This window comes from Liolophura sinensis, chromosome 7 (genome assembly GCF_032854445.1).
Source record: "Liolophura sinensis isolate JHLJ2023 chromosome 7, CUHK_Ljap_v2, whole genome shotgun sequence".
In the NCBI taxonomy this organism is placed as follows: domain Eukaryota; kingdom Metazoa; phylum Mollusca; class Polyplacophora; order Chitonida; family Chitonidae; genus Liolophura; species Liolophura sinensis.
Window position 1 is genome coordinate 36,325,784 of NC_088301.1, and position 22,633 is coordinate 36,348,416.

The following is a 22,633-nucleotide window of genomic DNA, read 5'->3' on the forward strand; positions in this document are numbered from 1 at the left end:
CGTCCTCTTTGTGGATGTTGTACCTAATATCTGCAGGAAGGTAAATTGGCCACCGTCCTCCTCATGGATGTTGTACTTTATACTATAGTAAGGTAAACTGGCCTCTGTCTTCTTTGTAGATGTTGTACTTTATACCTGCAGGAAGGTAAACTGGTCACCGTCCTCCTAGTGGGTGTTGTACTTTTCACCTGTTCGAAGGTAAATTAGCCACTGTCCTTTCGTGGATGTTGTACCTGATACCTGCAGGAATGTAAATTAGCCACCGTCCTCCTCATGGATGTTGTACTTTATACCGGCAGGAAGTTAAATTAGCCACCGTCATCCTCATGGATGTTGTACCTGATACCTGCAGTAAGGTAAATTAGCCACCGTCCTCCTCGTGGAGGTTCTACCTGATACCTATAGGAAGGTCAAATGGCAAACGTCCTCCTCGTGGATGTTGTACTTTATAGCTAATAAGAAGGTAAATTAGCCACTGTCCTCGTGGATGTTGTATCTTATACCAGTAGGAAGGTAAATTAGCCACCGTCCTCCTCGTGGATGTTATACTTTATACCTATTGGGAGGTGAACTAGACAAGGTCCTCCTCGTGGATCTTTAATATTTTTTTTTCCAGTTAGTGATGGAGGATTATTAGGTTACTAATTAACAATGACACATTAGAGAAGGTCTTCAGGGTTACAGTAATGTCTGTGTTTTCGGAAAATAAGGGGTTTAAAGTGTTGAGAATTTATTTGCTCGGGTATAGGCCTATATAAATATACAGGCCTAAAGTCTCGTACCTTGCCCAATTATTCGTAAACGAACAAGTTACATGTTCCGTTCTGCTCATGGATGTCCGTTCTCCTCGTGGACGTTCTGCTCATGGATGTAGGCTGCTCAGTAGTTCCAACTTAACAAACTCAACAATTTACACGATGAATAACTTTTTGTCTAACAGGCTCAGACACTGACTAACACTTATTATATTAGGAGTTCCCAATTTCAACTTTTTCAGTCCAAAATAATTATGCATTTAAATCGAAGTTCGGCTTACCACAGCTAAAAGCTTAACCTGGCTTCGTGGCTTTATATGTCCGATCCATACGATGTGTGTTTATAGCTAACAGTAAAGCTGTCTGCACTCATATCTATAAAATACATATCAGTAAAGGGCGAGGATTTGTTCTTCGCAAAAAATGTTTAATCTTAATGGCCATGAAAAACACGTGAAAGTTCTCTCAGTCCGGCAGCTCACACTGATAATCGCAGGAAAGCATAGATGTGATAATTAGCACATGTTCCTTACTTCATTTTACCTTTTATACAATCTCTTTGTTTGCCTGGCATCTGAAGATCTGTTAAAAAGAAAACTGGCAATAAATGCCAGCGAAACCACCGGCCGCCTTTCGCCAGGTACCAATTAAAACTCCTACAGCGCAAATCCAGTCTAGATTAATTCGAGTAGGCCCTATTGGTCCTAAAACCGAATATGGAAGCTTCTGAATTAAGCCATTATTTTCACCTTGGTCATCGATGGTCATTCACTGTTTAAAGTGTGTGATAATAGATCTTTTTCTCATTTTATAATGTTATGTTTTCAAAGATTTTCATTAATTCATTGTCATACATAGGCCAAATATGGATCAACATAGGCCTACATCTAGGACCATCGAACATGTGTGAACGTGCATGTGTAGGCTTAAATTGCGGAACTCTATCACAACTCATCCTATGACCCCGGTTCCGTGATAAAGCACTGAACACTGCCTATTTATGCATGTGGGTTCACAATCTCGTTTGTCTCAGTTAGCGCCAGTTCATTAAAAATGACACACTTGTTTCGTGTCATATTATCCCCACTGGTTTCTTCTATTATCATTTATTGTCATGATGCACATTGACGTTGTATAAACTTATAGCCTAAGCATCCTTTTATTTTGTATATTTACCGTTTACTTTCTGTGGTGCTAAGGTATTGTTTAAATTCTATAGAGTTCATGTTTAAACTGCTCGTATAGTTTACTTTAGCTAAATTGTTAAGCGCTAGGCCTACTTATCCAGGCCCACGCTTAACGCAATTCGTTATTCCATACAACAAATTTATGCAGCTAATTCAGACTTACAGACTTCAGACTTTTGAACGAGCGGGTATAGAGGGCGAGGTCTAGATTTGGCTGACTGGTAAACAGAATGCGGATATAGCCAAATGGGAATATATATATAGGGCAGCTGTTAACTGTGCGTCCAGCACGTGCAAGAAGTACAACAGAACGCTGTGAATCATGGAAGAAAAGACAAAACAGAAAAAGATTATCTTGATCGCCGTTGGTCTGGTGGCGGCTGGAGTAGTTGTTGGAGCGATTGTTGGTGTCGTGGTTGCATTACAGAATTACCAGCCAAAGGAACCGGACTCTGACTCGGTACCTTCCAAGCCTCTGGCACCGTCAGCTCTGGAACTACGTCGAATTGACTGCATCCCAGAGGCGACAGGAGGCGTACAACAGGTTGATGAAGATACATGCCGTAACCGAAGCTGCCTGTTTGAAGAGTCCGGCTTTCCGCAAATACCGACTTGTTTCTACCCGGAATATGGTTACAAAGTCGTCCAGCAAACGGCGACAAATAATGGGTTTGAACTTGAGCTGTTCCGAGAGGACCCATTCCCCTTTTCTGGAGGCATTCGAACAATAATTTTCCGGGTAGAAGAAAGGGCAGATAACTTACTTAGATTAACGGTAAGTCTGAACCATTTTGCCATCTGATATGTTTTTATTTAGCCGTGATCAAGTTTGATCATATGTACCCTGTAAATCCGAACAGTATACATGCGGTGCTTACATCGTTATTTTCCACATACCCAATGCTGTCTCAGTAACATATCTTTATAAGCTCTGATTAAAGATTGCTGAGGTTACTGACTAGAAAACTGTGGCTTACTGGAAAATTAAGACCATATTTCATTAACTTTTGCCCTGCGCAAATTTCGTCCTTTTTCTTGAACAAGCCATCCAACAACCTGAGATTCATATCTGGTTAATTATGAAACGCTACAGTTGTGGGTTAACCTGGCCGCTACAGCCAGTATACAGGTGCATTTTCAACTTCTTGTACATCATTTGTTGAGGGACGTACACTATAGCTATAGTCAATGATGAAAGCCAAATGAGGATGTGTTATGTTAAGTTTCTGAAGTGACGGTGTAAAGTCAGCTGTATAAACAATCTTCTATCACTTTCACACACCCTGTCTTGTGCTGGTTGTTTCTCTTGGCCGCATGCCGGACGTGTTACAGTGCAATGTTAATGATGGGCGCTTGTTACAACACATGCAGGCCCTCACACGACCGGCCAGCGAACAATTTTTATGTACTCAACTGTATAAAGGGCAAGGTCGGAAAGAAAGTTTTACCGATTTAAGGAACAAAGCATTTTCCCGTTAGTTTTACACACATATGTACTTCATGTCGTTGTGAGGAGTTTGAAAGTGGGCAAGAATATCTGGTTGTTGAAATCTGCACCGCGAGGAGCATGGAAGTATGTCCAAAAATCACAGTTATTGAAACTTGAGCAGAAAAGAAGTACTGTAGGAATTGCTACAAAGTGGACGGAAGTAGCGTTTAACAAAAACGATGCAAACTGCTAGCCCATGCTCTACTCCCGCTCTTTACTCCCGCTCTACTCATTCTCTACTCATGCTATACGCCCGATCTACCTAAGCTCTAATCCCGCTCTGTACTCCCGTTCTACTCATGCTATACGCCCGATCTACCCCCGATCTACTCATGCTCTACACTCGCTCTACTCCAGCTCTATTCATGCTCTACGCCCGATCTACTCATGCTCTATGCCCGCTCTACTCCAGGTCGACTCATGCTCTGCGCCCGCTATATCCCCGCTCTACTCATGCTCTATTCATGCTCTACTCCCGCTCTATTCATGCCCTACTCCCTCTCTACACTCGCTCTACTCCAGCTTTGTACTAATGCCCTACTCCCACTCTGTAGCAATGCCCTACTCACGCTTTACTGAGACTCTTCTCACGCTCTACTCCCGCTCTCTACTAATGCTCTACTTCCGTTCTGTAGGCCTACTACTCGCGTTCTACTCGCGCTCTACTCACGCTCTCCTCTCGCTTTACTCATCCTCTACTCCCGCTTCATTCATGTTCTACTCTCGCTCTACTCCAGCTTTGTACTAATGCCCTACTCCCACTTTGTACTAATGCGCTACTCCCGCTATACTAAGACTCTACTCACGCTCTGTACTTATGCTGTACTCCCGTTCTGTACTAATGCGCTACTCGCGCTCTACTCTCGCTGTACTCACGCTCTACATCCGCTCTACTCCCGCACTCCTCTGGCTTTACTCATCCTCTACTCACGCTCTACTCCCGCTCTAAACTTATGCTCTACTCCCATTTACTCATCCTCTACTCACGCTCTACTCCCAATACCAGTCGACGTGATGGACTGAAATCTCAATCCGATAGCTCTGTTGCTTTTGCTTTACATGCGTGATGTTTACGTTATCATTTTATTCAGGTTACAGAATGAGTAAGGCGTTTTATCTAATTATAGGTATGTTCTGGTAATTCATTGGCTGAAAAAAGAAATGGGTTAATACAGATTATACAGTCTATTTGCACATACGATTTTTACAAAGAGCAACTGACAAGGTTGGTGACTTCGGATGTCAATGCTGCCGCACGGGTTACGATTAGGATCTATTCTGCAAGGGTAATAATTCACACCCTGCATGTACAGGTTTCAAACATACACTTCCAGTGCCTTAACCATCACTAAGTTCTGGACACATTTTGTGACTACTTTCATATTCACAGGAATGTGAAAGAATTGCACTGAGGCCAATGTTGTTGCCTTTACTTTACAGTGGGTTCCCTTTTTCTTAATCTACATGGATTAGTCTGTGTTGTGTTGAGAGATATGGCCATATAGTGTAAAGGACTGTATGTGGTATATTTATGTCGATGTTTATTTTCGAAGAGAAAGCTATAAGTTTCTTCGGCATAACGCGTTTTACGGGCTCTGCTGCAATTTCATATGCACGTTGGAATGGTACGGGTATATAAGGGTTTTCGCAAGCAGGAATTCTACAATTTAAATTCAGTTCCGACCACGTTCAAGTCTACATTAAGCATAAGTGATTACAGGTGCGGTTCACACCCCTTCAGTGTTTTGTTTTTGGTATTTTGCTTGTGCAGAGCGATGATTGTAAACAGAAATGTATAACCACGGTATAACAAAGGCTCATATAAAAGACAGATCAGAGTTAGGCCCCTACGGGCCGTATAATCAGCACAGAAACAAAAACATTTTCGCCATCTTTTTTCTGATGAACATACCCTTCATTGGGGTGCTGAGTCTAATATCTCAGATGGAGGCTAAGTGTCACGTGAGTTTCCACCGCATAGAAAACCTGTACACCACGGAGAAAACCTTTACATCGCATACAAAACCTTTACGCCGCGAAGAAAACATTTACACCGCGGACAAAACGTTTACTCCGCAAAGAAAAAGTTTACACCAAGAAGAAAACGTTTAGACCAAGGAGAAAACGTTTTCCACTGTTTTTCGACGTTGACGGTTGGATTTATCAGTTTGATCCAAAATATTTTTGTGCTTGCGTTAATTCCTTTTCCATATAATAATAAGCTTTTATTAGATAAACATTGAATCAAGGTAAATCATTAGAAAATTTTAGAAATTTCGAATGGCACTAACGGGCCACCGTAGTACCAAATGTTCCGATCAATACATCTGTTGCACCAAAAATAGTGGAATTATTTTAAATAACCACAAATGTCATTAAAGTTATATCATTTTCAGCCAAGACCCAGTGGAATAAATTCAGTCAAAAATCTTTAAAAATAAAAATGTTAATGCTCTCATAGGTAGTACGGAAGAGAAGACAAGATTCAAGAAAAGTTTAATATTCCATCCTAAAAGCCAGTATTAAATTACTGTGCATGGTTTACCCTTGCCCATCCCATCGCCGGTCAAACTTCAGAAATCTAATAGCCTGACTAGCCATTGGCCCTAAGCCTTAATCCAGAAGAGGACCTTTACTACAAAAGTACAAGGTTATAGACTGGTTTTAAATAAGCAAAGGCGTGTGTAAACTTGTCCTGGCTAGCTAGGCTACTATATCTGGGGTCCGGGGATCCAGTACTGTGCATGGTGTATGACAATGTACGTTATCCAAATATCACGTTTAATGTAGCTACGCGTATTTTCAGAAGTGAAAGCATACCGTCTCCGGATCGCTATCCTTTAGGCTATGACCTACACTGACTCTTCACACATACACCTTTACACTAGTGTGCGCCATATATATTTAGTCTAGCTAAACCGCGCACGCTTTAAACCCTACAAGAAGGGAAAACGCTGTCTGTATTGCACAGTCTAAGGTCTCTCGTGTAATAACGCATAGCAGAAATGTCGTCCCGCCTGATGCTTCCGTGAAGAGTCGTGCGCAAGCGTGATAGAGTAAATATAGGTCTCAACAGTGAATATCTTCAGTTTCTCGCCACGAATGCACCTGAAAACGGCTCTCACATCCGACTTAAAACGCGGTGGTATGGAAGTCGTATAAGGTCACGATCGTGGCATCATCGTTCCATGTAGCAACTGTCGTGGTCCTGTCGTTACATCCCATTACTCCATCGCTTTGCGCCTTCATCCCATCCCCACCGTCTTCATATCAATATTTATCATCTCTCGGTCGTTTCGTGCTATCGCCCTATCACCTCGCGTCACAGTCCTATCCTTACGTCTCATTATTAAAAAAATGTATGAAATCAACGATACCAGAACAACTGGAGTACCCATCTCACTGGACATGCTTTCCTGACAAATCAAATACACGGTGGTGTGTTTCACATCTGAAACTGATTCTTTTCTCCTTTTGTAGAACAAATGCATTTTGGATTAGAGCTATAGTCCGCTGACACCATTCAGCTTCGACATATCGACCTATATTCATGCACATGCAGATGGAAATACTGTTCGAGTTATCCTTTCTTTTTGAGTTTTGTTCATGAATTTGAATTTTGCAAATGCTGAAACTGTGACGTTTAACTGTGGTTATCATCTTATCGCAAAAAAAAAAAAAAAAAAAAAAAAATGCCGGTACATACATGTATATAGGTCTACTTGGTAGCTGCGGAGTGGGTCTACCTGTTGTTCGCTACATCGATACCTTTTCCCGTATTTCAAAGGTCAATGTAGCAAGGCAGCGACAGGTGCTCTATCTGCTTAGGGTACTGTAGTTTACCATTATATAAGCATTTACATAAATAGTTAGAAGATAAGTCCGAGGTAAACTGACAAGAAGCCTTACTTTCCGGGTTACGTGTGACACATGCCAACTGTCACACTGTCATCTCACAGTCCATTCTCCTCTAATCAATTTATATTTTGGTCCACGTCCTTGAATGAGTTTTCTGCTTCAAACCATGCATCGTCATCTTTTATGCTGGCGCGGCATAGATTTAGTTTTTTTATATTTATTGCACTACGAGTTTTAAACTGTTTGGATACAAAAAGCTCTGTCGTTGTATAGATGTTCAAAGCAAACAAATGAATAAATCTGTGGACATGTTTTAAAATGAGTTAACGTACATCTTACCTGCTCACAAAAGTCTTTTTTCATTAGGTGTAATCAAATTACCCTTCTTCGCCCAAGTTCTTATGGATGTGGTTAGACCTGTAGTTGTGGAAAAATTTAATCGGTATTTTTGTGAAAGAACTTCATTATATCTTATGACTCAAATCCTTTCCTCTAACCATACACCCTGCTCCATGGTCAAAGCGATCAATTTACCACTATGAAGCCACCATATACAAAAAAACTTACCGTGTACATGTACAAGCAAACAGACTTTGCGAAAAAGATATCATTCGATGTGTGTTGATCGTGCATACTTATTCATGTGACGACAATCACCCTGTGCGTGTGTGTTGATGGAGGACTTATGATATGGTCGTAAGGTAAACACGTGAATCTTCCCCATACAAAAACCTAACTGGTCAGATCGGACGATGTTCTTTTGAGCGACACTCACAAGGAAAGAATAACGCCGAGGACTCTTTTATGGGCTGTAGGGTATACCTTCATTGTTAACAACACTTGCGTGCATAACGCCAGTGGATCAGGGCCATTTCAGGTCCAAATCAGACGTACATGTAAAAAGACGTTCGTATAAAACGGAGAACTCGCCGTCACATCTTTACAGGGTCTTATTTTTTCCAAGTGCAACAAATGGATTACTGAAAAATGTTGCCGAAACAGGTCACCAACAATAAGGGTAGCATCCTCCTAGCAGCTCTTGTCGTTGCATTGGTAGCTGCGGGGATGATAGCTGCAGTTGTTGTTTTGCAAAATTATAATTCTTCTGAAAACGACGAAAAAGCCCAAGCGGTGAGTGGAGACGACATTGGTTCTTCAACTCTTATTCTCTGACTACAACAACAGACACCCCGGATGTACCTGTCAATAGCAGAATAAACTGTTTCCCAGAAGCGTTTGGTGGTGTTCAAACCATGGATATGGAGAAATGCATGAGCCGGGGATGTGTTTACAGAGACTCTAGTTGTTTTCTTTCCACAGACGAATTTTGGTTACAAAGTGGTCAAACATGAAGATAATAGCTTGGGGTTTCAGCTAACATTACGGCGCGAAGGAAGTTTTCCGTTCGGTGGCGACATTGAAACTATCGTCTTTCGAGTAGAAGAGCTCGGAGATAGCCTTCTGAGGTTTACGGTATGCTTTAATTTTCTTTACATCTCCGATGTTAACTACTGAATTGGGTTTTTCGTTACAGTTGCGTGAAAAGCCTTTGATAACGACACCAGCATTTTATAGCAGTGTATGGAACATACGGTAGCTTACGTGTAGTGGTGAGTGGGGAAGTTCAACACATGCATTTGGCTTCTATACAATCATCAGCACTCGTTTTCAAATTTTATAATTCTCTGATGGGTTATAGCTTTTGAACATCCTCTACCAAAATGACGCAATGTTTGGTTTGCTGCTTGGAAGGAATTCGCTTTCCAAATATGACTATAGAACGGGACCCAGAACATTTTGTTAAAACGAGGCACCATGAAATATATGAGCGCATGAGAATATATACTGGAGGCTATACGTTAGCTGCCCAGAAATAACTGGTTAACTGTTCTGGTTGCCGCTCGCTGAATACGAATGTACAGTAACATGGCCTACTGCAATCAGACAATGATGAAAATACTAACCACAATTACTGAAAGAATGAAACTTTTGTAGATAAATTGTTGTTTTAGAGATAAGACATCTAAAAAAAAATAGAAAAGGTGTATTACGAATGCCATGTTGAAACTGTCAGGATTAAACCATGGCAGTAATAATCTTGAGACCACTACTTGTCATCCTTCTGCCATGGGTATCCCAAGAATTGGTCTTCCCGATTTTAATGTATAAGAATTTGCCCTTATATACTGGACGATATCGCTGTAGTACCAAGGTGAGACTGCATTGTAATTATGTTGTCATTGGGATCGGCCTACTAAATGAGACACCAAAAATGCCAAAATTAACCAAAACTGTTGCTTTTGAATGTCTGGGAACCCTTGAACAGCGGTTGGTATATCTGTCATGCTTGACCTTTATGTAATTTTGATGATTGTTGACTGCTTCTCTTTGCATGATTCCATCCTCATGCCGTACTTTGCATACTTTCTCAATTCTTTGGTGTTTCTATTAAAACGTCGCTTTGGGAATTGGCCTTGCGACTTTTGACCCGGAACGTCCATTCCCACTGACAGCTAAAATATGAATGTCTGTTTCGACGCATTGATTCTTACAACTGTACATGCTACATCCAGGATTCAGAAGCCTCATTTTAACCACTTGAAGAACTCACATCAGGCAGAAGCAAATTTCCTAACACTCCTTCTTACATCCTATTTATATCTAGTACACAGGTATTAGTAAGCCTACCTACCTTCGTAAACGTGCGAACAAAATTCGGAGCTCTTGGTATATAAGTAAAGACTGGAACCACCATATTTCACTATGCCCATCAAAATTAAGGCCTGATATCAAGAATTAAATGCCAGACATACCGAGGCTGGTAAAATATATTTTTTTTATTGTTCGCATTGATATTCCACTTGGGTATCACAGAGAGATATGTACAACCGGTAAACATATACTGAGCTGAATGAATTGTGTTTAGAAACAAACGCTGAGCAATTATTTAACTTTGCATGAACCATATGATAATGGCAGAATGTGTTCCGTCGAACTTTTTGTAAAAACTAAAAGTTTTGTACACAGAAATTACTTCATCATCACTGGGCATTTTCCATTAGCGACCAAAAGACCTAGTAAATGCTTGATAACGATATTAGTATCTTTATCGAAACGTCGCTCAACCAATAAATAGAAGTTGTCATCCATATGTTTAGTTATCCAATCCAGCTTCCATAAATACTACTGAAAGAAGGCAAACTCCTAGCAGTTTGAAACCTATAATGACGCATAAACCACGGTATGGCTCATGCGTGAGGGGAAGTTCCGCACAAAAATCAGTCCTAACCACACAGAAGAAGTCTGTGTATTAAATATGAATCTCTGTAGGTATTTGTTTTTTTATTTATTTGATTGGTGTTTTACGCCATACTCAAGAATATTCTACTTATACGACGGCGGCCAGCATTATAACTGGGCACAGTCCGGGGGAAACCCACGATCATCAGCAGGTTGCTTGCAGACATCCCACGTACTCTTTGTAGGTCGTTCAGTCTCAATACAAAGAAGTAGATAAATACAGTTTGGAGAAACTCGACAAGGTGTTTGCCCTCATGTCATATAAATAAAAGCGTGTCAACATATATGAAGGTAGTCCACGTGTTTTGGCACATCTCCAGCGGAGGGAATTACAGGCACACCACTATTGCCCTTGTGATGTGCTGTTCAACCACAGTACTTACAGCCTATGTGCTGCCTTATGCGCTCGCTTTACGCCACTGGCTTCCCTAGACAAGCTTGACTGCGTACGCACGTAGGCTTGTGTAAGCTTATCCTTACCACTTTTGTCCTCGCGCGGAATTATTTTATCAGTCTCCATCAATACAATTGTTTCAGGTGTTGGATAGAATCATGCTATACATACTTTAAATGAAGAGAATACATATGTATAAAGTATGATTAGAAACAAAAGTTGTTTGTTTTCTCTGTCATTACCTCCTCCATCAATACCATGACAAACGTGACTTTGGCGGTGTACAAAATTGGCTTTTGGTGGCTGTGAAGTAAAGTGAATGTGAAAAACGACACATGCAGTGCAAGGAGTATGCAGCAGGGCATGTATATTTACATGTATACATATCAATGTATATCAGTCCAAATTTTATTTCTCTTGTGTGTATATATGCTATTAAACTTACCGGTAGTGTTGATTTTAACATACATTTATGAAAGCCCATATGCCATCTAGTGCATTGTTTGTTTAATGGATGTACATTTACGGTCTTTTTGTGACCTGTATTTCAAGGTTTTATTGTAAGATTTATATACCGCCCGGTAGTCTTGCTAGAAGGCAAAAAATCATGGTTTGGGTTATTGTGCCTATAGCCTGTATTTATAACCGAAAAATTATGATACAAAGGGGAGTAGTGGACATAAGTTTTGTTTACTCTTGATTTCCGTCCAATGATGGGAATTTAAGTTAGAATATGCTACATATCCAGATATGCTGCTATTTGAATCGCCGCAGTTAATCACTAGGACTATATATACATTGTCGTGTGCATGCAGTAAGTGAAATTTGTACGGCAATAAAATAATCTATACTTCAGCTTGCACACATCTTGTGTGACATCACCAGTGCTTTCACATAAAGCTCCATTAATTGCGCTGAGGGTACTGCATAAATCGTTAAGATTTTATTTCATTTTAATGTATCCATGAAGTTCTATATATACCGGGTACATTAACGAGCACAATATAAAACTATAATCCTCATATATGTTTATCATATTTAGAATAAAACAGACGTTTATATTTACTTTAGGGTCAGGTATAGTGACAAACACACATGCATGCACGGGGTTGCCAGAATGAAGAAAAGAATGTCTGAAACTGCGTGTTATACTATATGCACTATACTTTTCACAATGTCTATTTTACTTTCAGTACGAAAGCATATATCTGAGATACATTCATACCTTCATGCCTCGAACAATACACTGCATAACAGTCATATGACATATAAATGAATGGCATTATTAAAGCGTCCATTACTTAGAGAACTGGTATTTTTTGTTGAATACATATAAATATTGGAATAACATTGTTGTCTGAATCAGATATGTCTAGACCTTTATATGCTCTGCGGAGGCCTGACCCAGACAAACACAGCTAAATAGCTTATAATGTACATAACGTACTCGGTTAGAAAAATTCCAAAAAAAAAATGTTAAGTCCAACAATTTTGCTTGACAGTCTTTAAAGGTCTTTCATTTGATATATACCTCATTTTAGAATTGCATATCTATTAACCATGTGGCATATATTTATAATACATTGATACTTGTCAAATGAAGCCATTGGTGCACTACTGTGCTGTTTTAACTGTATTTGCAGATTGATGATCCTGCCACACAGAGATATAAGGTGCCTGTTCCCCTACAGCTACCTAGTGAAAGAGCCAAAAACCCCATGTATGAGGTGGTCGTCACAAATCAGCCCTTCAGCTTTCAGGTCATTAGACGGTCAACAAAAACAGTCATGTGAGTTGTCAGTTAGATGGTGGGTTTATGTGGAAACATGAGATTTAAGGTTTCTTTTTGTCTTTACCTATATTGTACGTAATAAATCTTGCTCGGTTTAAAATAAAAGTCCGTTTGCAGATCTCAGGACTGGTTCATATTTTTAATTAATCTCGATACTGTAGTGGCGAGTAGCATAATGGCGGGAATTTGAAGTGGATGATAATTTTGGCGGTTCCCTTCTTTTCATCTTCAACTTGTCCATGAGGAAATCAAAGGTGTGGGTTGGGTGGAGATGTGGTTATTGAGAGGATGGTTTGGAGGGTGGGTGGGGGGGGGGGGGGGGGGGGGTGGGTGAGTTGCGTTGACCCTATAATCGTACAAAAGCCAATGGAACGATTATAGGCTAGGGTTCATGGCCTAGGCCCCGCATTACGCACTCCGCCAAAATGTTCATCCACTTTAAATTCCCGGCGATATTCCAGGTGACTGCGACTGCTTCGGTGACCTAATAGTTAGAGCTTTTGTCTCGACCACCTAAGATCCGGGATCAAATCCTGGTCGGGTCATACCAAAGACTTTGGAAAGGGTACATGTTGCTGCCTCTATTGGAGCTCGGCAGTGAGAGGTTAAAGCAAGGAAACAGGACCGGTTGGCCAGGTGTCCGTATGATGTGACTGGATAGGGTGTCATGTATGGTGTCTTCGGCAGTTGGGTCAGCGCATAGGCGGCATGGACTTGCCCTGTCACAAGAAGACACTGTATATGTACAAACACCTAAGGATTCACTGTTGTCATGACTGAAAAGTGTTTGACTGAATATACTACATTAAAAACCAAGCATTAATTGCAAGAGACAATTTTAACTGCTTTTTTGGACCAGTAAAAGTATACACAAAGAGATATGGAGCCTGAAACTTGGAAAATATTCAAACTCTGTGTGCTCAAGCTGACTAAATGGGGAGGGGGTGTCCTGGACAATAGCAAAAAATGGAATTCCTAACCAGCATAAACATATAGTTAAATTTGATATTCTGAAAACATGCAGGCATGTCTTCATATAAAATTTGCTTAGTGAGGCTTGCTAAAAATATGCCATAAAATGGGTCAAGTGCTGCATTGCGTTTTCCTGGTGGATAAATGGCCTTTCGCAGCAGTAAACATAACTGGTTTTCACTCCTTATTGGCCTTTACAACAATGGGCCCACTCTGAATTACCTCCTTGTTGCACAACAGGGACTATGGCGTAATGGTGTAACTACGACAAGTGGGACCTCACCTATCAAAGCATGCGTGTAGTATGCAGGTTATTTCTCGAGTGTGACAACTATTTTCTACCCAACAGGATGCAAAAAGAACCCATAATACCAGCCTTTGAGGGTCATAAAAATGTTGAGAGATTTTAAATGAGGATGTTTTTCATCTTAGATAGAATATAATATTTGACTGGAGTTTGCCGAAACTGTCTATTGGATTCATTAAGGCAAGGATTTTTATATTACATCCGAATAAATTTTCAAAAATATGTATCGTTTATCCTGGGCTTCACAGATCAATTTACAAAATTAAAATGGGCTAGCTTATGCCGCTTTACCTCTGAATCTTGCCATTAGATGTTTTCTGAGGACCCACCTAAAATCTGCTTACTTCTAGAAATGCACTATTTAAACGAGGGAGTGACCTCAAAGGAGGTAATTCGGTGCCACCCTATTGATGAAAACTTCTGAAACTTTCACAAAACTTTATTGATCCATTTTCTCATCTCAAAGACAGAAAAGCATTTCTTTCCAAATGCCATAAGATGAGATAGATCATACATTATACATCTCTCTTTTCGTAGAATGTAGTTATGTTCAGTGTTTGATTTTCATAGGTAAGACTCGAAATAAGTGATTAACTGTTTGTTCTTAATGAATGATTTCTTTCTGTCTTGAAGACCGTGTATGTGTTTGGTACATATTTGATTTATGCCCTGAAGGTGATTGTAAGTATGTTTGTATATGTATGCCACAGGTTAAGAAATTTTTTTTTATGCTTGTTCAAGTTACAATGTAATGAAGTTGTGTGTCATTTTATATGTTGACAGATGGGACACCAGCGTTGGAGGATTTGTCTTTTCCGACCAGTTCATCCAGATTGCTACCAAACTACCATCCAAAAATGTGTATGGGTTTGGAGAAAATCTTCACCACTCTTTCCGACATGACATGAACCACAAGACATGGCCTATGTTTGCTCGTGATCAAGGCCCAAAGAGTAAGGTAAATTCTGGACAACAAATTGTTTGCTATACGCTGTGTCCATAGGTTTGGTACAAATAGCATATGTCATACCCCAAGATGTGTTGGTATTTATAGCGTCCAATAACAGGTGAAGCAGTGTTAAACAAAATGTTGGGGATGGTATCATAAATAGTACTACATATGCAGGTATTGCGCTCAGGTTTTACATACATGTAAAGCATAGTAACACGGGGGATGTTCCATGTTGATGTGCTGTGTGCTTCCTAATTACCATAAATTACAACATTCACGACTGTGCATTGTGTATTAGAATCACTGTTATGGTGAATGTTAGGGTTGGTATCTCAGAAAGTACCGCATGCATTGAGCTGAAGTTTTACATGCACAATATAACATATACATATAAAGCACAATGACTAGTGAGGAGTGTTCCATCACTCTGTGCATATTAATTGCTGTAAATTACCAAGTTTTGGCCTCTATGGCTGAGGGGAATAGCATGTTGCTAAATCCGGTTGTGAAATCTTGCCTAAAAATCCTTAAAAGTTATAAAACAGAATTAACCAATTGTTTATACCTTATCCACAGAATCAGAGTTCACTGTATAGTGTTCACCCATTTTACCAGTGTGTAGAGGGAGATGGAAATACACATGGTGTCTTCCTGCTGAACAGCAATGCCCAGGGTTAGTACATCATAGAACAACAAATATTCCATTGTACTCTAATTCTAATACAATTTGGGACAGATATTAGAAGTGTTGAAAGTAAAATATTACAATTCTTCACCAGCCTTTTGGAAATGTAAAGATATGAGAATGTTGTTCATTATATGGTCTAACCAAATGAGAAAAAGAAGCTCAATATTCCTTCTAGAATTACGTACATATTGGCTAAAATGAGCAGACCAGGTGTCCCAAATTTTATAAGAAATAAGGCAATGGGACTGACCAAGCTTAACAAATTAAGTACATCTGGTGTCTGGAACTATTTACTGTCCAGATGAGTTTGTATTTTGATGGGAATTGCTATAAAGAATACATTTAATTTAAACAGTCCAAACAGGAAAAAGCATACTGTATGTTGGGCCCCATCTTGCAGGTGTGGTAGGTCAAAGAATTTTCATCTTTAGTAAAAACTTACTTGCCATTTCAAAAATCTTGAGATCTTTGTTGTAGAGTATGGTTTTACCCCATTACCCATGCTGACGTACAGAACCATAGGAGGAATTTTGGACTTTTACATCTTTATGGGACCAAAACCAGAGGATGTTGTCATACAGTATACAAATGTAAGCCAAGGCATTCCTCTTATAGTATTTGCTAGTTTTTTTATTATTATTATTACTGTGTACAGTTGTGTCTTACTATAATTGTAGGCACCTGTCATATTTACAGCTGTGAAAAGGATATATTTCTGCTTGCTGGATACATCTACACTGAACATAAAAGTAATACATTTGAAGCCGAATGATTTGATTACACTGGACTTAAGAACTGATTACCATTGTCTGTCTGCTCACAGCAGACTTACAGCAGACTATAACTTTGACAATATAATATCTTCAGAACTAAAGGACCGAATGTACAGAAATTTGTTTTGAAGCTTATATTTTGCAATACTTGGAACTTATAAACTTCTGAAAAATGCTTGTTTACTTATTGATCCTTGTATCAATTTTTTGACACTGTAGCAGTAGCCTCGTCCATGTGAGATCTCCAGAACATATTGCACTGGGTTGAATCAAATGAAATTTGGTTTAATGCTCTATAATTACGTTGAAACAACCTCAGTGTTAATAAAACCATCTTTCATACCTGTCAGGCTATGTTTTGGAAAGTGCCTTTTGTTTCTTATTTTACTGTGTCTCTTGATCACTATGGCGTGCACAATACTACAGATGTATGAATTCAAAAACTATTATGTAGGACACATATGTTTTAAGTTTAAAGGTAAATGCGGTGCACTTTGACACTGCACTCATATCGAGTTCCATATGCAAAGTATATATATATATATATATATATATATATATATATGTATGCATAGCCATAATTCCTTTTGCTATGCTTGTAACTCCAGCTTCCTCCATCCCTAAAACTGACTGCTTTCATGTAAATAGTTAAAAATTCTTCTTGAGTATGGCACTAAACAACATTCAAATAAATAAATCAATCATTTGAGTATTTTTACCCATGAAGAAGGAATGAATGATTCTCTTTTCCTTTTTAACCTATTTTAAAACTCAAAGGTCATATTGTCTTATTAAACAGGTTGTGGGCAGGCCCATCATGCCACCTTACTGGGCACTTGGTTTTCAACTGTGTCGCTATGGTTACAACAGTTTGGAAAACCTCCAGACAGCTGTTGAGCGAACAAAAGATGCAGGAATTCCTCATGTGAGTATTGATACTTCCATAGTAATGTGTCTAAGTCTTTGGGAAAAAAAGGATATGCAGCAAATGTTGACCTCTTCATGACAAATTGATCCTGAAAATTAAACTAAACAAGTATTTCTAATGACACCAGAGTGGATTATTGGTTTACACCTAGGCCATCAGTCTGTCATGGGTCAGTCCTCTAGACCTTTTTTTTTCATCAAAAGGCCTCACCATGAATTAAATTACAGAAAAAATTAATTTTCGACTGAGTTGTATCCATTTTTGGACTTTGACAGATGTTATTAGAAGTTAAAACTTGATAGTAAGACAAGTTACAGAGGAAGTTCAAGTTTTCATTTTCATTATCCATTTTCCACAAAATTATGGGATTACAGGATGTGCAGTATGCGGACATTGATCACATGGAGGACCAGAAAGACTTCACCATTGATAGAACAAACTTTGCCAACTTGGACAAATACTTCAAAGAACTTCAGGGTGGTGGGATGAGGATAATCATCATACTGGTCAGTTACACTTTTGTAATACAACATTTCTTCAGATGAGATGTTGTCCTATGACGTGGCAGGACTACTTGTTATATTATTTCTGATTAGGTGAAACTGCCAGCAAAATATTGTTATATTTGCAATATTGAGAAACCAATCCCATCGAACAACTAATTTCAGAAGATCAGTAAAATTTATAGGGTTAATTAATTCTCTAGTCTATATGCCACCCCACTTTGCTGTAATCTTCCCAAATACTTCAAGGCACTTCATAAAGAAAGAATGGAAACCATAATTCTGCTAATTGCATGAGATGTTTGGCTAGCATTGCATCAATCTGTTTAAAATTAGATCATATGTATATCGCCTCACTAACAGTGATCTGGCACACTTCCTGTTGCCGGCGGATTCACTGACCTCCAGTGAACTGAGATGACCTAAACAACCAAAGGTCATTGACATTCATAGCGACCAGTCAATAAGGCTTTCTTAAGAGCTCATTTTCACAGAGAACAGTTGATGACTGTTGGAAAAAAGGGGAATTCCCATTTCCCAGCAGCAGCAGAAACTTGGCTCAGCAACATTGTGGACACGCCAAGGAAAACATATCGCTTTCCTTCAAACAAGTGATTGTTCTACAGATTTATGTTGGTGGCGAAATGAACATAAATTGCTGTTCATCTGGTCAATGTAAGTACACTAACAGTAAAATGGTAGGATGGCAAAGTAAAGTTGTCATATGAAGGCATTGGGGACATAAAGCGGTACATGAAGGAAACATCCCAATACTTCTCCTTGCTCCTTCTTCAGCTTTTCTATTTGTAACTGCATCAATACAGTTTTAACTTGCTTTTGAAGCCGTGACAAGAGCTCACTTGCTTTGCAGCAAGATGTTGACTTTGCTGCCATGCTGTTGTTTGGCTGTTTCTTCATGACTCGGGATTTTCCATAAGTTACCCTCAGGGTCTGCCCGTGACTGCCTTGTTTTAAGCAGCGCTTGAAAGTGACACATCCCTTGGATGCGCTGGTGATAGGAAGTGTCTCAGATCATTGTTATCGAAGCGATATACATCCTGATCTTTATCAGGATGACATTGCATATAAAAGTTTCCCAGAAACACACTGTAAACCTGGTTTGTTAATGTAATCTTTTTGCAAAGAAATAAATATCTTGATCAGTTCTGTCTGCATTCCATACACCTGCCATGTTGCTGTCGTTTCAGCCTCTTTCACTGTGAGTGCCTCTCATAAGGTGTGGATGTACTTCTATTGTATCTTGTACTCTGCTTACCACTAAATTTATCTGAAGAGAACCATCTCTCCCTGAGTAGCAGGAGAAATTTGTTAAATTGATAACAGAAACACTCATTTTATCTTTTTAGGACCCAACGCTGATCAGTAATGAGACAGACTATGAACCCTATGAGAAGATGAAGGCAATAGATGGTAACATTAAATGGCCACGAGATTTCACTCCCCCACCACAGAGCAATGATTCAAATTCTGCAATTCTGGGATACGTGAGTCATTCAGGTCTTATTAATGAGTGTTAACAATGTGAGTTGTGACACTGTGAATTGTGACACAGAGTGAGGACACTGAGAGTAGGGACACTGTGATTGATGACACTGACTCAAGAAACTGGAAGTGTGAGCTGTGAGTCTGTGAGTGGCAACAATGTCAGTGAAAATACTGTGTGTGGTGACACTCAGAGTGCTGATACTTGTAGTGGAGACAGTGTGAGTGTTGATACTTCCAGTAGAGACACTTTGAGTGTCGATGTCTGAATGGTGACGCTGTGAGTGGTGACACTTCTAGTTGTGGCACTGTGAGTGACGACATTGCCAGTGAAGACGCCACCAGATGGGAAACACTGCCGGTGGAGACACTGTGAGTGGCGAAACTGTGAGTGATGATACTGAGTCACAACACTGTGAGTGGTGACACTGTGAGGAGAAACTCTGCGACTAATGACACTGAGAGATGGCTCTATGAATGATGATGCTTGGAGGTGATATTGTGAGGGGTAACATGAAGAAGTGATGCTGTGAGTGGTGGCACTGAGATGTAACACTGTAAGTGGAAACATTGTGAGCTGTGACTGTGTGAGTGGTGACACTGTGTCTGTGGGTAGAAACACTGGTGACTGAGTGGTGACATTGAGACATGACACTGTAACACTATTAGTGGTGAGGTTGAGTGGTGACACTGTGAGTGATGATGTGATTGGGAAAAATTGTGGGTGGTGACACTGTGGGTTATGATACTGTAAGTTTTGACACTTCATGGCAACGCTGTGAGCGGCAACATTAATTGGTGTCACTGAGGGACCACACTGTGAGTGGTAACACTGTGAATGGACACACTATGAGTGATGAGGTTGAGTGGTGACTCTGTGAGTGGACACAGTCGGAGCGGTGACACTGATTTGTTCCACTGTGAGTGGTCACACTGAGTAGAGTGACTATGAATGATGAAGTTGAGTGATGACACTGTAGCTGTGAGTGGAAACACTGTAATACGCAGGTTTCGAGATATGACATTACGACAACAGAGTGACGTCCCTTTGTGACATAACGTCGTCGCTTTACGGCACAGTAGGGCCAATCTGGTAATTTTAACATGGGGTCGTATATAGAATATAGGGTACTAATTAAAAAGCATTGGACTGATTTTCTGAATCATGTTTTTGGATGGATTTGGGTTCCCAATATGGCAAAAATAATGATGTTATCCCGGTACTTGGATCTAAACACGATCAGTGCCATGTTATAAGATAGGCAGTTAGCCCTACCGTGCCGTAAAGTGGCGACATCATTTTGCAATAGGATGTCACTCTGTTGTCGTAATGACGTAACTCGAAAACTGCATATTGGTGACCGAGTGGTGACAGTGGGAGGTGGCATTGTGTTAGTTTTAGATCATAGGAGGAAGGTGGTTAGGAGGATGGAAAATGGGTGGGCCAGTATGTATAATGTGTAACTTGAAAGGCCATGTCTTCTGCTATTCAGGCTCCTCATTAAGTGAATTAAAATTTAAGATGTCAATAATTTGACCGGCTGACAGACAGACAGACAGACAGCAAATTATAGAGCTGCTCCTTACAGCTAAAACTTCACTGCGTTAGGTAATGAGCTTCATGTTAAAGCTGACGTTTGCTGCCTTCATGTTTTGTCAGGCCTTTGGTTTGAACAGGTGAAGATATCTTTGATCCTCCAATCTCTCTGGTATAAAATGCAGTTTGATGCTTTTGTGAAAAATATAATAAAACACAAAAAAAAGTACTGAATTTGACCCAAAAAATTTATCCATGACACACTGGCAGTAATGGAAGTTTGATTTCCCTTTCTGTCTTTTTACATTTGGCATGTATTTTGTTTGATTTGATAGGTTTGGCCTGTTGGGAAAGTTGTTTTCCCTGACTTTTTCAAAAAGTCCACAAATGATGCCTGGAGAGAACTGATAGTGGCTCATCACAAGAATTTGTCTTTTGATGGCCTATGGATTGTAAGCAGTCTTGTTTATCTCGCTTTTTTACATATAAATTTGGAAATTTTATAGTAAGAATACTAATTTTGAACCAAATTGTAAACAGTGTCATTAACTTTTTCAGAATTATTCCCCAGTGGGATTTATATGAACTTTGTTGTTTCAGTATGTTATTGAAATTAATTTGTGTATATTTTCATGTACACGTAGAAATGAGCTTTACAAATTGTGTAATATTGGAAATGTGTACACCTGGTTTATACAAGAAAGTCAGTCATTCAACAGTTTTTATTTATTTATTTGTTTGATTGGTGTTTTATGCCGTACTCAAGAATATTTCACTTGTATGATGACAGCAGGCATTATAGTGGAAGGAAACGGTACAGAGTCTGGGGGAAGTCCACGACCATCCACAGGTTGCTGAGGAACCTTTCCATTAAGTACAGTTTTGGATCAGTCAACATAATATCAGTGTTAAAGCCTTTGTACATTAAAGTAATCCTTTACTATGTTATAGGACATGTCATAGGTGATTGTTTAAATTACACACATCAGTACTGAACCTCCATATTTGTGGATTCCTCGCTCTCACTCTTCAATGGGTGTTGCCGACAATGAGGTCTTTGTGACAGCGAGTTTGAACCGACTGCCAAGTGAAAACTTCTTTAGCATGGCATCAAACAAAAAATAAATCCAAAACCCCTACATCTACCTTTGTGCTAGCTTATATGCTGACCTGATAAATCATTAGCATGGTTGGTCTTCTTCAGGACATGAATGAACCTGCCAACTTTGGAACCAATCAGGAGAGGCCTTGGAACTGGCCTGAAGAAGTGAAACCCTACTGGAGCCTCAAGTGTGGGAACAACTCCTTTGATGAGCCCCCATATAGGCCAAGTGAGACATAGAAATTGTTGATTTTGAACTGAAATCAAAGCCACAGACACTGTAGTTTTCAAGAATGAATTTAAGTGTCTTATCTCTGGGGGTTTGGGAGACAAAATTGAAAAATTAAAGAAACTCTGTAAACTGTGTTCTACAACAAGAGCAAGCAGGGTTGGTGCTATCCAGTTCATTGCACCTTACATGATGAAATGCACCAGTAATGTTTCTATATCACAATCTGCTTTATATTTTGACAGTTTTGATTTTTTTTTGTGGGGAGGGAGGATGGGGGAGGAAGAAGGTGTCCAATAAAGAACATTTGAAACACATTCCATGCTTCCACAACTTAACCAAAGACACCTGGTGTCCTGGCAAT

General features: G+C 39.6%; 2 protein-coding genes across 2 annotated transcripts in view; one reads left to right on the forward strand and one right to left on the reverse strand.

The window, feature by feature from the left end:
* The window catches only part of LOC135471869 (uncharacterized), an 82,531-nt gene that overhangs the window by 9,418 nt on the left and 50,480 nt on the right, over positions 1–22,633 (reverse strand). The gene's annotated exons all lie outside the window — the stretch shown is intronic.
* The window catches only part of LOC135471856 (maltase-glucoamylase-like), a 70,653-nt gene continuing 50,268 nt past the window's right edge, over positions 2,249–22,633 (forward strand). The window contains exons 1-10 of the mRNA XM_064751259.1: positions 2,249–2,717; positions 12,627–12,772; positions 14,838–15,012; positions 15,583–15,679; positions 16,172–16,284; positions 17,267–17,392; positions 17,770–17,901; positions 19,266–19,403; positions 21,274–21,390; positions 22,143–22,269. Coding sequence (XP_064607329.1) covers positions 2,265–2,717; positions 12,627–12,772; positions 14,838–15,012; positions 15,583–15,679; positions 16,172–16,284; positions 17,267–17,392; positions 17,770–17,901; positions 19,266–19,403; positions 21,274–21,390; positions 22,143–22,269 — 1,624 coding nt within the window. The 5' untranslated portion in view covers positions 2,249–2,264. The remainder of the gene's footprint in view (positions 2,718–12,626; positions 12,773–14,837; positions 15,013–15,582; positions 15,680–16,171; positions 16,285–17,266; positions 17,393–17,769; positions 17,902–19,265; positions 19,404–21,273; positions 21,391–22,142; positions 22,270–22,633) is intronic.